The sequence below is a fragment of the Monopterus albus genome, unplaced genomic scaffold (assembly GCF_001952655.1).
Source record: "Monopterus albus unplaced genomic scaffold, M_albus_1.0 scaffold175.1, whole genome shotgun sequence".
Classification (NCBI taxonomy): Eukaryota; Metazoa; Chordata; class Actinopteri; order Synbranchiformes; family Synbranchidae; genus Monopterus; species Monopterus albus.
The window spans coordinates 472,518-488,731 of record NW_018128055.1 but is presented as its reverse complement, the minus strand read 5'-3'; the positions used below and the strand labels follow the sequence as shown (position 1 = coordinate 488,731).

Here is a 16,214-nt window from a genome sequence, read left to right as displayed (position 1 = left end):
TTTTTTTTTTTTTTTTTTTTTATAAGGAGAACAGTTTCATATAAACATGCTAAGTAGGTACATTCACAGCGACGTGTAAATAACCTCTAATGTTGCTAATGGAACAGAGATGCACTGCTACAACAATACGTTTGAGGCTCAGGCTGCATTTCAGTATGTGATACAGTTATAACAATAACATGTCATCCTCTCCACAAGCAAACACCAACTCAGTGACTTGACTTTACCTCACCACAACTGAGGTCATGTTTACTCATTTCATTACAATACCCAGCACTGAAAGCCAGAGTCTGTGAATCAGTAAGAACTGAACTTTTCTCATTACAACCAGAGGGACAATGAAAATGCTCATGTAATACACAGGAAATGAATCCCAAAACTAGAATGATTAAGCTGACTAGGCCGACCTGCAACGGTTTCATGACCTTTCCTATTTGTTACTGATGATAGAACTGCAGTGTTGCCAAGCCTTGATGTAAGCGATGCACCAATATAAAACCAAAGAATAAAACAGAAAGCTGCATCATAATTTTCCAGAACTTGATGTGACATTTGAAAATGATTTTTACCAAGACATAACAACAAAGAAAAGATATCGATCCTCTCATTTGAGAAGCTTAAACTAGCAAAATCAAGTAGTTTCAGCACTAGCTCAGCCAGTAGTGGTTTACAGCCTGATCATATATTATTTTAAACCCAACACTTCCTGTGATTAACATTTTGTCTTGTCTGTCATGATATATTGATCGATGTTTCCATAGTACAGAAACTGATAACCCATGTATGTATTAGCGGTTAACGAAACGTCAAAGAAATGCTAGTGGTTAGGAACAGTGTCCCCAGGACTTAGTATATCCACCAGACGGCAGCGTCACATTTATTTTTCCACCGTCTTTTCTCCTGGTCATGTGTCTAACCAATAACGTACTATTATAGTCTGCTAAGCCGTCACTGAACACACCCGTGAAACATTCACAATGCTGGTAAGTAAAACCATGGATTTAATAACTGGTCGAACCTCTTTAGGCAACAATAACCTGAAAGAAGCCCTTCCTGTAGAAGTGGAGCTTTGCCCACTCCAGAGCTGCTTCAGCTGAGACACATTCTCAGGACGTCTGGTATAAATGTTCTCTGAGCTCAGTCCAGAGCTTCTCTGCTGGGTAAAGGACTGGGGTCTGACTGGGACACCCCAAAAGGTGATGTTCTTGGTTTGAACTCCTTCTGTAGTAGATTTACTTTGACGTTTAGGGTCATTGTTCTAACATTATCCTAAACTTGGGAATTCACTTCCCCCTAGATGGTGGACGCTGTACAGGGCCAGAGGGAGCAAAGCAGCCCCACATCATGATACCTGTTCTCGTGCACATCACATTTAGGGCACAGCGATGGATTTTTTTGTTTGTTTCTTATGGGAGCAGCAGGTTTTCTGTGATGTCCTGCCATGGGCATTATGCTCCATGCAACCACGTATCATAGACTAATGAATAAATCAATACATTCAAAATGTATAGCACCAAATCACAACAAAATTCACCTCAGGGAACTTTATAGAGAAAGGTCTAGACTTTACTATCAGAGAAAAACCCACAGGATCATAGAGAAAAGCCCAACACATCCCCCCTTGAGCAAGCACTTGGCAGCAGTGGAGACAAAAAAAACACCCTTTAACGGAAGAAACCTTCGACAGACACGGGCGCGTGGTGGGCGGTTGTCTGCCTCGACCTGCTGGGGTGAGTGGATAGAGGAGAGAGAAAAGAAATAAAGCATCGAGAATAAATTAGATGGACAGAGATGTTAACCAGCTCCAAAAATTCCTGTAAGCCTTCAGCTGTTACTCTGGGCTTCAGTTTTAACCTCACTGAACATTAGCTGTGTATCCACTTCTGGGGAGAACAGCCACATACAATGTACTGTTTTTTTATATACTGTATTTATATGCTTCTTAAATTAGTTCTTTTGTCTGCTTTGTTGTTACTTTTCTACTTGCTGTTTGATAACTTAATTTGCCTTAGTTCTGTGTTATATTAATAGTAGCATACCTCATTGTTCTGCTGTTCTAACAACCTAATTTCCCTGCAGGGAAGAGTAAAGTACTCTTTCTTTCTAGCCACAGTACTAAATCATCTTAATTTGCTGTATAGACAATTTGTAAACAATGGACTGATGAATATCTAAACTCTAAAAATTTACTCTAACATTTTCCAGCTTTATGAAATTCCACCAATCTTGATCGTAGTTCCTCTGAGACCTCTTTTTTGTGAGGCATAGTGAAGCTCACCAGTGCTTCCTGTGAACAGCAAACTGAGTTTATAAGTCAAAGTAGCTCCAGCTCACACCTCCACTGTGTTCTCACTGACATAACTATGATGCCAACAAATATGACAAGAAACATCTGTTTTGACAGTGAGTCCCTCCAACTTGTGATCACCAGTGACCCCGTGCAAACCTAAGGGTGCATAAATGTGTTTATAATTAGCTTGCATGTGCACTGCACTTGTTAAAGAGAATTCATGTTGTCTTTTAATCTGGTTGAACAGGCTGCACAAACACACACAACTCTGCCAGGTTCCAGGTGTAGTGTAATCACTGTGCTGTCCTTTTACTTTTGACCAGGACATAGGTGAAGTCTTCCTGTGTTTGCTCTGCTACAATAAACCTCCTGCACACTATCCTGACAACAGGCACTTATTACTACCACTGCAAAACTGAACCGCCTTCCAGTTGCAATCTGTGGTCAACCATTAATGGACAGACGAGAGGAGCTGCAGGCAGGCAGGCGTACAAAGGCTGAAACACACAAACGGGCAAAAACTGATAGTAAAGCTATAAAAGAGACACATCAGTCCTACAAGAGGCGGCAAAACACTGCAGGTTCACTGCAATTTCCATGCATTTTTAATTCACTGTCAGCTCCTAAATCCGGCACGAGACTACCGTTTTCTAAATTTGGACATGCATTTCCCAGTTTAATTCACCACCTTCACTCAACTCAAAAGATTCCTCACATGAGGCTAAATGACAAGACATTTTGGTTGAGCACAAGTTTAAAAACAGAACAATGCAGCCCATCAGCTTTTGGTATATTAACTGCCAAAGCTGTGCAAAAACATCATCGTATTCTTAATGCTCACGGTTTTAGTAGTCGCTGTACCAGGAGGCCATAAGGGGTCAAGGTTCAGTTTTTATCCATCTACACAAACATGGACATGCCCACGCTCCTTTTCTCATTAACCAGTGCCGATTACAGAACATTAGATATATAGCAGCTATACTTTAAAACCCAACTAAGCATACCGTTAGAAGTTCTAATTTTTTCCGTTGTTGTATAAGTTACATTATGATAATTATAATTCACTGCATTTAGTGCAATGTCAGAAACTGACAACCCATCTGCAGGTTAAACGTTTCCAGAGGCCAAGATTATATTTTCTATTTGCTTGTTTTGTCCGACCAACAGTCCAAAACACAAAGACACTGAGTTTACTGTAATAGGAGCCAAAGAAAACCAGCAAACATTCACATAAAAGAAGCTGGAACACGTTAATTTGGGGCTGAAATAATTGGTTTATGTTTCTAATAGTTCTAGCTCTAAATTCCATTCACCAATAATGTAAGTTTTATGTAAATTAATGAAAACTTGAGGGCGTACACAACTCAGGCTTCAACAGTTTGCTAGTGGACTTACCATACAGACATGACAGGAATTCAACAGCTGCCTGGAATGGTGGGGGTTAACAATCGCTGAAGCAGTACAACAAGCTTAAAAAATTGGCAGCAGAAGTGTTACAACGGTTGTAACTATTGATCTTATCAGCCGATAACTGTATACTAAATACGCAAAGAAAACATTTAGATCTGAGAAGCTGAAGCCAGTGCATTTTGGCATTAATAAACATTATGCAAATATTTGCAGACGGCCTGGTTGATGAATAAATTACATTTCTAATCTAAAAATGTATAAACATCCATTTAAATATTATAAGCAAAAACATAAGAGCCCAGAGTAGGCATGGTACTTGAATATCATAATGCCACTTAACATACTGTATAGTACAACTTGTACAAGAAAACCAATAGTGTCTGGTTAACTGGCATCAACCTGGGATATGTGTGTTACAGTAATACAGATGAAGACAGGTATGTCCAGTCATATCAGTAATGTCTGACAGAGCAAGTGAAACCAACGGTCAAAAGTAACTAAACAGATTTGATCAAGCACTGTACTCAAGTATACTTTTGAGGTATTTGTAGTTGACCAGCGTTTCAATGTTCTGCTGCATCAGGTATTTGTAGTTGACCAGCGTTTCAATTTTCTGCTGCATCACACTACAACTTCACTACATACACAAATACTGCATTTTGTACTACACTACATTTATCTGATAACTTGTTCCTTTTCAGAATCAGATCAATAAAACAAAATAGTCTATTCTTAAGACTTTACTCAACCTACAAGTTCACAAGCCAACCAGCAGTATGTAAAGCTAGTTAACATCAGCTCCACCTTTACCAGCTCCATAGTGATGAAAACTAATGAATCAATAATTAAAAATCTAATAACATGAAAAGGAAGTGAAACGTAGCAGTGTGAATATGGAGTACTTTAACTTTTGGTACTTTATTTTGATGTTAATCCTTTTCTTTTGCTTCAGTATAAATCTGAACGTATTTTTATACTATGGTATTTCTACTTTTCTTCAGTAAACAGTAGGCTGCTTCTTCCTCCACTGAATGAAACATTACCTTCGACTGAGATTCAACTTTGATATCACAGCAAAATGCAGCGAACTCTGCGTAACAGTTGACGGTCCCAGTACTACTTTCACATCTGATACAGGTGTAACCTTAGACTTTGCTAGACTTCATTCTTCGTTTGTTCCAGCGGAGGAAAAGAAAACTAAGTCATAAACTTGGCCGCCGCGTTTGTATTTCTCAGCAAACAACAAACCAAACCAGCAGGTAAACCCTGACATTAAGCTGTAAAGGTCTTATTTTCAACAGCAGGACAAGCTGAAAGCCACTTACCTGTTCTTGGTGGTCACCTGTGGCGGAAGAAGCCATGTTGAAGAGGAGTGCAGGTAAAGTTGGATCACAGGATTTCACTAAGCCAAATCCCAGCTCCAGTTGTAGAGTCGCGATTAAAACGCCTAAGAGGAGGTGACATTTGTTTACAGCGTCACTCCCTGACTAAGTGAGGGACTTCAGGGGCCCCGAAGCCCTAGGAGAGCGGCGAAAGGGTCGGTTTGTCCCGGGGAAAAAGTCCAGGTGGAGCGGAGGAGTATCCAGCTGCAGCCCCGGAGCGAGTCTGCGTGAAACACCGAGGAAACCCGCTACAAGGTGTCAGTATTACCCGCTTCACCACGTGAAACGGCCTGTGTACTGTAGTACGAGCAGTAAGTCGCGCGAACTTCAAAATAAAAGCTGATATATAAAGTAAAAAGCAGCAACGCTACAGTGTAAAAATACTGTTACACGTCCTGAATTCAAAATATTACCTATGCACAAATGTATTGGCATCAAAATATAACTGAAGTAGCCTACCAAAAGTAAAAGTAGCCTGCTCATCATGCAGAATGACATTTCATATTAAAGTATATTCAATTATTGGATTGATGCATTATTTTAATGCTGCAGCTGGTAAAAGTGGAGCTGGTGTCAACTACCTTATAATTAGAAGTACTTTACTTACTGCTGGGTAGCTTGTCAATTTTCCACCTAGGATCAATAAAGTCTATTATACTGTATTTTTTGATTCTGAAAGCAAAGTTACCAAATAAATGTAGCGCAGTAACATGTACAATATTAACCTGTAAAATGTAGTGAAGCTGAAGTAGCAGAAAATGGAAATTCATACAACTACTTAAGTACAGTACATGTAGTTACTTTCCACCATTGCACACAGACTGCTGTGAGGCCAGATGTTTCTCTTTAAGCTAAATCAGTTAAAAGCTCATCTCACCTAAAGTGTTTAGATTTACACCATTCATGTGAAACAGCTAATCCTCAGTAGTTGGATCATTCCTCCAGTTCCATCACCTCTTGCCATGTTTCTGTTGTAACACATGAGGGCAGTGCTGACTCACAAACTGACTTTAGTCCACATCCAAATACTGTGTGATGCTCCCATAATGTTTGGCTCAAGGCAAAGGCCTACACAGTATTCCAAAACAGTGGCATGAAATTGTGTAACAATTGTCAAAGTTTTGTCTCGTAGACAGTGCATTGATGTTTTGTTAGTATTAATTACTATTGGGGTAGAAGCATTCACATTTTTAGTAGAATTGGCTGGTAAACATTTAAAGGGTCCTTCCACTCATTTTACATAAGCTTTGTTTATGCAACAAGTAGGCCACTACTGAACCAACTGAAGACAGTTCCGTCTGTTTTTTGTGGCTCTGAAGGGAAAACCAAGCCTGAAAAACCCCAATGTTGAGGGTTTCCTCACACTGCGCTCCAGACATAAGCTTGTAAAGTAGGCCCACACTGCTATGAGCAAAACTCAAACACATGGTTTGTGTTCTTATTTTGCATCCCTTTCTAGCCGTTATGTCTTGTCCATTTTTAATAGTTTTTTGTACCCATTTTGCATCTCCCCCTCATGTTGTGGCTTTTTCTAGACACTTTCCAATGGAAAGGGTAACAGTTCCATGCTACTCTGGTCCAGAACCCCCCGCCCCTGAATTTAATGATTATGCCAACTGCTTCCATCTCAATGACTCCCTTCCCATTCTGCACAACTCAAAAACAGTTTGGGATAGAGAACCAAAGGCAATGCACGGGCTGATGCTCATCATTCAAGTTCCCTGAAACACTGTGCCACTGATAAGAAAATTGGAAAAAAAAATTCAGTGATTGTTACTGCAGGTTATCAGTTTGACTCAAACTGCAACACTAAAAAGCGGTTACAGCTTTAACATGCCATCTGCAGTGGTGCAAGTAATCAAGTACAGTTATTAGTTTTGTATTTCAGTCATTAGATGCATGCACCATCAAACTGAGTTGCACACATTCTGAGAATTTGTAAACTGAGCTTCCCTGTTAAAGGATGATTCACTGTGGTTATAGCCAAGGAGTCTGTCAAGCTAACCCCCAGGCTGCTCTGCAGAGTTCAGCAGAAAATGAGCTTACCAGAACCGCATTGTCTTAGGTGACTCAGGCCCCAGCTATGTCTGTTGCCTTGAAAGCCAAAACACAGTAGATCTAACAGTTTCATTATGATGTTTAGAAAGGGCACTGCACAAGGAGAGTTGGTTAATGTTGTAATTGCAAACAGAGGTACAGCCAACATAGATGACTTGTATTATTCCATTTATTGGATGTTAGCGTAGAGTTTGTCGATCTGCGGCTGGAAGAGGGCTCGGAGCTCAGCCCGCTTGGCCTTGAGTGTGGGGGTTAACAGACCGTTCTCAATGGAGAATGGTTCTGGGTGGAGGTACACATCTTTCACCTGTATCAGGAAAGGGGGTACAGACTTAAGTATTTTGATAACATTCAACATTTAGAAGTCACCACTGGGCTAATAATGAACCAGTGAGCAGGAAGAGAAGAGTTGCACCAAGTTACTCTTAAAATCTGACCACAGCTGATTTGCACCTTTAGTCATTTCACTTGGGGTATTCATGACGTTACCTGCTCGAAGGACTTGAGTCCCACTTCTTTGCCCAGTTTGGTCATGTCTGAGAGAACTGCTTTCTTAATTTCCTGCAGACAAGAGATCACCGTCTGAAGTATCAATATTAATCTTGAGTTGGAAAATTCAACACTGCTCCACTTTTAAAATGCCATTAGCACGCGTGCACACATGAGACTAGTCCAACTGGCGTTTTAGAATTAATCATGTTTACTGCAGAAACATTAAGCTTGGAGAAATGTAGTGACCTCCAAGGTTAGTTTGCTTTGTGCAAATTAAGAAAGGCCCTCATACTCAAGTGTAGGAGTGGAGTGAAAAGAAACATTACTGAGTTTTTGCAGAGTTCCTCGAAGGAGCCTTGGCATCTCATATTCTTGGCAAGACGTGGCAGTACCTCATGGTCAGGGACCACAATGGCAACCAGGCAGGACTACAGGTGCAGAAAAATAACTATCAGAGAGATGTGTTTTGAAGCATTGTATGGGCTCCGGCAGCAAAGATGCTGTGTTTACCTGTAGACTGTCTCCATGCACAAAGACTTGGCCCACAGGTCCACTGCGTATGTACACATTTTCAATCTTCTCCGGTGCTATGTACTCCCCCTGAGCCAGCTTGAAGATGTTCTTCTTACGGTCAATGATCTTCAGAACCCCACTCTGTTCACAAAAACAGGTTGCAGAATACAAGACTTTGTATCTTTGCATGATGAGCAATGAATTCCTGTTTTGTCCAGTCATGTTTGCATGCATGTACGTTAAACATGAAACTCCAGCCAGGAGCTTAGCATGACGACTTGAAACAGTGGCAACAGCTAGTCTGGCTCTGTCCAAGGATAAAGCTGCACCTCTAAAGCTTATAAAATGTAGATTCATGTTTCATTCATACAAAAAAAAAAAAAATCCATAATATTAAAGTCCATTTGGGGGGCGGGGGGAGGGGGACTGTTTGCTTCCACTTTTCATCCCCTTGTTTGAACCCTCTGCATCTGGCACTGAAAAGCTTGCAGTTGCTTGGCTCATTTACATCTAGTGAGGTTGGGGAATTACACCAGCATTTCCCTGCCATCTGGGTTTTGGTTCTTACTGGAAGCCATTTTCCGATGTCCCCGGTGTGGAGCCATCCATCTTTATCCAAGGCCTCTGCAGTTCTCTCTGGGTCTTTCAAGTAACCCGTGAACACATTTTTACCCTTGATGCAGACCTGTCAGACCAGGAAATAATCGAGTGAGACCAGACCATTAAATAAATTTTACTTTAAACTCAAGTATTGCATATTCCCAAAGCTTTCACCAAGTTTATGGGTTTGACCCTTCATTAACACTACTGGAAAACTAAAGTGCTGTATTAAAACTTTGTTTTTACAGTTTAACAGGTTTAAGTGATGAAATCTGATGAACCCCTGCATGTGGCAGGACAGTGTCTGTTTGCAGAAACCATAGTGGGAATTTGGGGAGATATGGTAAATTGTATATTTTCTAAGCACTTTCTATTAAATCTGAAATTGTGTTTTGCTGACGTTTGTATGATTTTTTTTTTTGGAGATGTGACCCATCATTTATGTTTCCAGTTCTTTGACTATCTGGTCAGTGCCTATTCAACATGGTAAACCCAGTCAATTTTTCATTAGCTCACCTCCCCTTCACCATTTGAAGTAAAGTAATTCATTTCTTCAACATCCACCAACTTCACAAAATTACATGGCAGCGGCACCCCGACATGCCCTGTATTAAAAGAGTCCTTCAATTTCTTTGAATGCATGAAAACGGTATGAAACTTGTTTATCAACTGAACAGAGTTTAAAAAGAGGAAGCAATGTGCTTTATAAGAAGAAACTGAGTCTACACTTTAGAATTGTGGGAAAGTTTAGGTTCAGCCTCTGAATGACGTACCTGAGGTGCCATCTCCTGGCATGGTGAAGGTGCAGGCAGCTGTGCACTCAGTCTGACCATAACCCTCAAAGATCTAAGGACAGACAATCAGAGCAACAACTCGGTTTACACAAGCTTTACCTTTAGAGCCCAGAAAAGTACAACATTTAGTGAACGATTTTAATTTCATCTAAGGCGGTGAACTGTAACTTACGTCAACATAACACAATCATCTTTATTACCTGGCAACCCAGAGAAGCGCGGAGGAAGTTGAGAACAGAGGGAGATATGGGAGCTGCTCCAGTCACCATAAACCGCACACGTCCCCCCAGAGACCCCTAGCATCAAGGTTTAGCACATTTGTTTACATGCAGCAACTGTTTGAGATAATCTGCATTTGGTTGAACAGAAGAAGTACCTGGACTTTGTGGAAGACGAGCTTGTCCCATATGCTGTTGTTTCTGATGACACCCTGCTTCACTTCAGCAAATTTCCTCTGCACAGCAAAGTTCAGCAGCCATTTCTTGAAAGGTGATTTGGCTTCACTCTGAACCTAATTTTGGAAGGGGAAAAAAAGTGAAGCTGCAAAAACACCAGGACTTTTTTTTTTTATTTTTAAAGAAAGGTGCTGTTGTGTGAACCAACTTTGTCATAGATACGATTGAGAAGTCGAGGCACTACTGGGAAAATGGTGGGCTGCAGGGTTTTCATGTCATCTGCCAACAGCCTGACGTCGCCCTGGAAGAATCCCACCCTGGCCCCAGCCCCATACACTACAGTCTGCAAGATTTTTACACCTTATGACACTAAAACCAATAAAAACCATTAATGATTAGAAAGGCTGTAAACATTTATCAGGTCAACTTTACCTGTACAACTCTCTCAAACATGTGCGCTAAAGGCAGAAACGAAATGCTGACATCTTGGGCATCTGGACTAAGTGACGTCTGTGGGTTACAGAGGCACCATTAGAACTCATTTACAAAGACATGCACTCATATTCAAGTCCCACATGGGGGGGGGGGACTGAAAGTGAACTTTTTATCCCATGTACCTCAAAGCTTCTGAGGACACCTGCAGCATCAGAGACCACATTCTCATGGGTCAGCATCGCTCCCTTGGGGTTTCCTGAGAAACAGGTTACTTTACTTGAAAGATGTATCAGACAGTAAATGTGAAACCTAAACAAGACAGTCTACAGCTATGAAAAGAGAATAAAAGGTTTACAGTTCAGCCTAATGGGGATGTGGATTTGTGCCAAAATATTTGACATTTCACTCCAAAACCACAACCTCATGGTGGCACTAGAGGAAAAAGTCAGGGGGTGGCAGCAGACTTTGGGATCTCTCCTCTGGGAGCACAAAAGTCTGTACAAGCTAAATAGGTGCTGAAATTTCAGTTTGGACCAAAGTGGTGGGACTGACTGACGCCGACAGCCTGAACCTAGCATGGCTAAAAATGAATTCAAACATGTCTGCTCTTGCTTTTATTCTGTGCAGTTCAGATTCAGTCATCATGAAAGGCAGAAGATTGATCTTAAGTTTTTGTTTTAAAACATGCTTGAAATAATAGCCTGTAAATGAAAAATTGATCACCTGTAGTGCCGCTGGTGAAGCAAATAATGCTGAGGTCCTCTGGCTTTGGTGGCTGTTAGGACATTAAAGTCAGCATGCAGCTTGGTAAACCTTAGACATTCAGCCTGATTACATGAATTAGATCACACTTACAATTGGTTTTTGAAGATTGTTTTTCCCCAGAGTCTGAGAACACAAAACATTGTTTCCAGTAAAAGTATTACATCAGTTCACTCACAGGAATATGAACTCTAGCACTCCCACCAAATGCATTACCTCCACCTCCTGCATGGACACAATGTCCACCCCACACTTGGCTCCTCGCTCTACCAGCTCAGAGCTCAAAGGGTCCATGATGATGATGGTTTTGAGAACCGGGGTCTGGCCTCTCTCCCGGTTCTGCAGCAGTGTTTCTGCCTTGTTTTGATTGTCACAAAGCACTGTGGAGATCTCAGCTGGGGAGAGAAAAACAAAAAGCTGAAACCAATGCGGTTATGTGGCAAACAAATGCCCTACATTCAAGTTAGGTCTACACTGATGTTTCAGTTAAGAGTAAAAATCAGGACTTGCATCATTACCAACTCCAAATGTACTGTAATGGTCAAGCTCATGTCAAATTGCCCAGAAGCATCAGATAAGCAAAAGGAAAACGAAGCATAGAAGTGGAGTGCATGTGATAAATAATTAGGAGATTAAAGCACACTCGACACTGATCCCTATGGGGACCAGTGTAATCAGCAGCGCAGGAGAAGCTCCACTTACCCAACTCGATAACGAACACAAGAGCCTCAGGACCCAGGGTGTCGTACAGGGGAACAGCTACCATGGAGTACGTGTAGCAGGCCAGCTCACCGATGACCCACTAGGAATCAAAACCCGAGATAAAGTTGTGGCATGCAGGACTAAAACAAATGTCATCTTTCTAGAAGAGCCACCGGGTCACTTACTTCAGGTCTGTTCTGAGCAAAGATGCCAATCAGAGTGTCTGTGTTTGGCTTCAAGCCCCGATGGAGAAGGCCTGACCCCAGGTGCTCTGCTCTGTCAGACACCTTCCCAGGGAGAAGAGAGGGGTCAGGTAAAGTCTTATAAATCTTATTATTCCCAGTCTGGACAGATGCCACTTTAATGTACCTGTCTGTACTTCAGCCACTGGTATGGCCTTCCTGGTTTTCTGTAGCCCAAGCATGGCCCATTACCTGCAAACAAAGAGGAACATAAACCTGATATTCGTCTGTGAGAAAGTAGTCAAGTACACTTTTGATGCATTTATAAGAGTATAAAAAGGCCCATTTCGCAATAAGAGAAAAGTCATCACCTGAAACTTTCAGTCCCCTCTGAAAAACCTCGTACATTGTTTTGGCGTCATCATAATAATACGAGATCAAGTTGTTGTTGTTTTCAAGCAGAGCCGTCTTCCTAGCCCCACCCTGAGGACAGAAGAACAGCACTGTTACACTTCAATAAACTGCTCAGTGATTGTCAAAAACCCACAATTCCATGGGTAGAGCTGTGAAAGATTCATTTCACTGTAGCATACTAGCAGCATGTGCATGCATTGGGATCCATTTGTAAACTGATCAAGGACAAAAGTGACAGCTTTGTTGTCTTCACCTTGATACCCAGAGTTTGGTGGTTAAGGTCAGCAGGGGTACGGAGGGGGCTGGGCCGTGTGTTCAGGTAAAACAGGGTGGCAGCTGCCACGACGAAAAGCGAGATGATGGCAGGGGTCGGGAGAGGAGAGAACAGCAAGTAGAAAACAAAGTCCATGGTGGTCAGTCTGCTGGGACACAAAATACAGCTATTTGCCTCTTTGACCTGGACTCTGTGTCAAATACAACTAGTTAAACATGAAACGCCACATTTTAGACTGTCCATTATGCAATTTTGAGCTGTTAATACTGCTGTTGTCTCCATATTAACTTAAAGGTCAAAGTCAACTTGACTTGTGCAAGAGTGATTCTTAGTCACTCAAGGTCGAGTTCAACCCATTGAAGCCTCAGAACAACACTCGATACACACAATGACTGCAGACTTAAAACAATACATTGCTAACAAGTGCTGCAGCTGTTAAACTGATGCCAAGCTCATGTGACAAATGCATTTTCTTCTTAAGCATGACAGTGAAGTAATCTTGACCTTTGAGACATGTTGGTTCTCAACTAAATTGCATGTACCAAGACTCAACAGAACTAGCATGATTTATAGCATTTGTAAGGTCAGCAACAGTAACAAAAGTAAAGGTTGTGTGAAACAATATGCATCTTGTCGTTAGCACCATTACAATAAACGCTACCCATCAAACTTAAGTCCCATCAATACTTTCATCAATGGCATCTACAAGTGTACCGACGGGCTAACGTGTCCTACTGGCTCTCCTACCTGCCCTTAGGTGTTCCTCTCAGCTCCCAGTTGACAGGCAGGTGTGTGTGGTGGCGTGTGCGCAGCAGAACCTCTTCCTCTGCTCTGCTCTGAGGGTGGATACACAGAGAACTCAAACCCATGTGACAGTCAAGAGGAACCTTTGAACCTTGGCCACCATCACTTTCACTGAGGACATCAAGCTATCCTGGATTTATGTCAAAATATTAATGTCCACATTGCGCATTTTATTAAGCCGTTTCACATTTATCTTTACAACCATCCACTCTACAAATCAATAAATGACTCAGTTAACATTTCATCTGAGACAGTGTCAGAAGGGCAAGATGCTGCAACTGATGAAGTCATGAGTTTGTGTTAAAAAGATGAAAAGGCTGAAAATTCTCTTTAAACATTTACAGTACTGTATGCACCAATTAGACAACCAAATAAACCCATGGAGCCGTGTGTAAAACATATTAACCCAAGAGATTACAGTTTTAGGTTGGTCAAAATAGTGTCTTTTAGGTAGTAGTGGGTTCTTAAGAAAAATGGATGTACAACATATCAAACCCCTTCACTTAGTTAACACCAGCACACTTAACTCTTCGATTAATTTGTGTAGTGTGTCCTCATAGCCGGTAAATCCCTTTCACAAGGGAAGAGTTTTCTGCTGAAAGAACAGAGCTGAGCTTTTCTGATAATTTAATTTGGGGGAAAGTTACTCAATTCATAGCTCCTACTTAACAGGAACTAGTTGGCTTTGCACAACAGATGAATGTGCATCTGAAGTTTGATCTGAATGAAAGCAGCATCTTACCACCATTGGAAATGCATTTATCAACTTTGACAGAAGTAAATCAAGTTTAAATACATTTACTCAGGTGTAGGTCAGAAGGTTGTGGGTGGTTTTGTGATGCCTACTTAATCCCACTGATCAAAGTGAAAATGTAACATTTACTAGACAAACATCACAGTGGACACAACATGACAAGATAAATGCTCACATTTATTTATCTGTCAGGAGCATACTGCAGATCTCCAAGCACCTGCACTGTCAGCACTGAACATGCTTTGGCTTGAAAGGGAAACAATCCAGACTCTGGATGTTAACCAGCACTAACTCCATGCAAGGTGCTTTGAGCAAATTAGCTAAATAAATGCTATGCTTCATCTTTCAGAAAGTCACATAGCCACACTTTAAAGCAACAGTGATAAATTCCATCTGCAAAAAAAGTATTAGAATAGTTTTTTTAAAACCTAACGGATTCCTTTAAAAGGAAAGACAGGTAGACAGATTTCACTGACAAACATTTCCCCACTACAAGCATTTCATATTTACTTAGCAAAGTTCAAACACTGCTGAGTTTCTAACATATTCTCCAAAGTGAATATCTTGGTTTTGAGATGAAGTCTCATTAAGAAAAGCTTCAAACCGTTACCTGGCAGGATTAGCAGAAGCAGTCTGGGGCCAAGCACAGCAGGCATCCACTGGGGAAAAAGCAGCTGAGGCCAGCAACACCACTAATGTGCAGTACAATCCTGCGCTCATTAGCACCTTAAAGTGCACACAGGTGTGAGAGGCTCTCTGCACCAAGCAAGGCCCAACCTGTCTCATCTGGTCTGTGCAGCCCCAGGAGATCACAGCACAGTTTTCACTCTGGGTTTATTTGTTGTATTGACTTTTAAAAACTGTCTTAATAAAATCCACCCACATTCTTTAAACAAAACTATCTGCAGCCATTTTCCATCCCATACTTCTGTGTGTGTTTGCATGCAGGGGATGTGTGTCCCTGTTGGAGATAAAGATTATGATGAACTTTGACACTGGGTTTATGAGCAACACCTAAAGGCAGACTGGATGTGGCACCTTTGGAATTTACTTATCTCTAGTTGATAAAATCTAATCACAGGCATATTTGACCAAATCTGTCTCAGTGATAATCAGATGAGTGTTACAAATGAAAGGCCTGCCCCTAAAACAGGTTCTTTTTAATAAATTTTCCCTCATTTTGCTGAGTAGCACATGTGAAACAGATTAGAGCTTGTAGTGACTAGTGGATTCATCTTTTAACAGATCAACAGAAAAATAATCAGCAGTTATTTCAATAACTGATTAATTGTTAAAATACCTTTTAATCAAAAAAGGCAAAAACTGTAGCTTCTCAAACAGGCAGAGTTCCTTCTTTTTTTAGATTTTTATTATTTTAAAGTGAATATTTTTAGACTGATGGTCAAACAAAATAAAGAAATCATTTAGTTGCAGCCTTAATGCTGAAGTACATGTAGAGATGTGACTCTTTAGTGGACATAGTACTCACACTGACACAAGAACATAGAGTCTGGTGTAGGACACACTCTAATAATGAATTACACCACAGAAAATGATGAACTCAGTGCCTCTTGTACCTCCCACTCTCCTGCACATATTTACATTTTCACCTCCCAAAACCAACTGCCCAGCATCACCTAGGGAAGTTGGGTATTTAAGCTGTGTAACATCAAGCTCCTAATGGGATGCGAGTGATGTCGAGGATCGTATGCTTTTCTGGGATGAGCCACACACTGCTGCTCCACGTCCTACTTGTGCTACCCGCTGCTGTTCTCAGTAACATCAGCACAAATGGGTCTCAGCCTCTCAAGCTGCGTGTCGGCTTCCAGGCTCCCTGGAACATGTCCTTCCCCTTCAGCGCCCTGCGGCTGGGCTCGGCTATACAGATTGCTGTGGAGAAGGTGAACTCGGACCCCTCTTTCCAGGGGAAGTACAGTCTGGATTTTGTCTACA

General features: G+C 41.3%; 3 protein-coding genes across 4 annotated transcripts in view; 1 reads left to right on the top strand and 2 right to left on the bottom strand.

The window, feature by feature from the left end:
- ank3b (ankyrin 3b) overlaps window positions 1–5,484 on the bottom strand; it is a 128,474-nt gene extending 122,990 nt beyond the window's left edge. Inside the window, exon 1 of the mRNA XM_020616519.1 lies at window positions 5,026–5,484. Within this exon, the coding sequence (XP_020472175.1) occupies window positions 5,026–5,061 (36 nt within the window). The 5' untranslated portion in view covers window positions 5,062–5,484. The remainder of the gene's footprint in view (window positions 1–5,025) is intronic.
- A 1,756-nt stretch (window positions 5,485–7,240) lies between these two features.
- Window positions 7,241–14,979, bottom strand: acsl5 (acyl-CoA synthetase long chain family member 5). 2 transcript variants are annotated; one of them, XM_020616587.1, is made up of 22 exons: window positions 14,872–14,979; window positions 13,451–13,539; window positions 12,683–12,851; window positions 12,387–12,498; window positions 12,203–12,267; window positions 12,019–12,120; window positions 11,834–11,933; window positions 11,348–11,526; window positions 11,225–11,257; window positions 11,093–11,144; window positions 10,552–10,625; window positions 10,367–10,444; window positions 10,143–10,277; window positions 9,916–10,050; window positions 9,740–9,835; window positions 9,519–9,591; window positions 9,262–9,350; window positions 8,714–8,830; window positions 8,143–8,286; window positions 7,959–8,060; window positions 7,630–7,701; window positions 7,241–7,447 (listed from the first exon to the last, which is right to left on the bottom strand). In XM_020616587.1, the coding sequence occupies exons 3-22, from the start codon at window positions 12,836–12,838 to the stop codon at window positions 7,310–7,312; spliced, it is 2,052 nt and encodes a 683-aa protein (XP_020472243.1). In that variant the 5' UTR covers window positions 12,839–12,851; window positions 13,451–13,539; window positions 14,872–14,979; the 3' UTR covers window positions 7,241–7,309. The 2 variants fall into 2 exon arrangements, with proteins under 2 accessions (XP_020472243.1, XP_020472242.1); XM_020616586.1 differs by having other exon boundaries at window positions 12,683–12,848.
- A 976-nt stretch (window positions 14,980–15,955) lies between these two features.
- Window positions 15,956–16,214, top strand: part of gucy2g (guanylate cyclase 2g) — a 12,802-nt gene continuing 12,543 nt past the window's right edge. Inside the window, exon 1 of the mRNA XM_020616551.1 lies at window positions 15,956–16,162. Coding sequence (XP_020472207.1) covers window positions 15,956–16,162 — 207 coding nt within the window. The remainder of the gene's footprint in view (window positions 16,163–16,214) is intronic.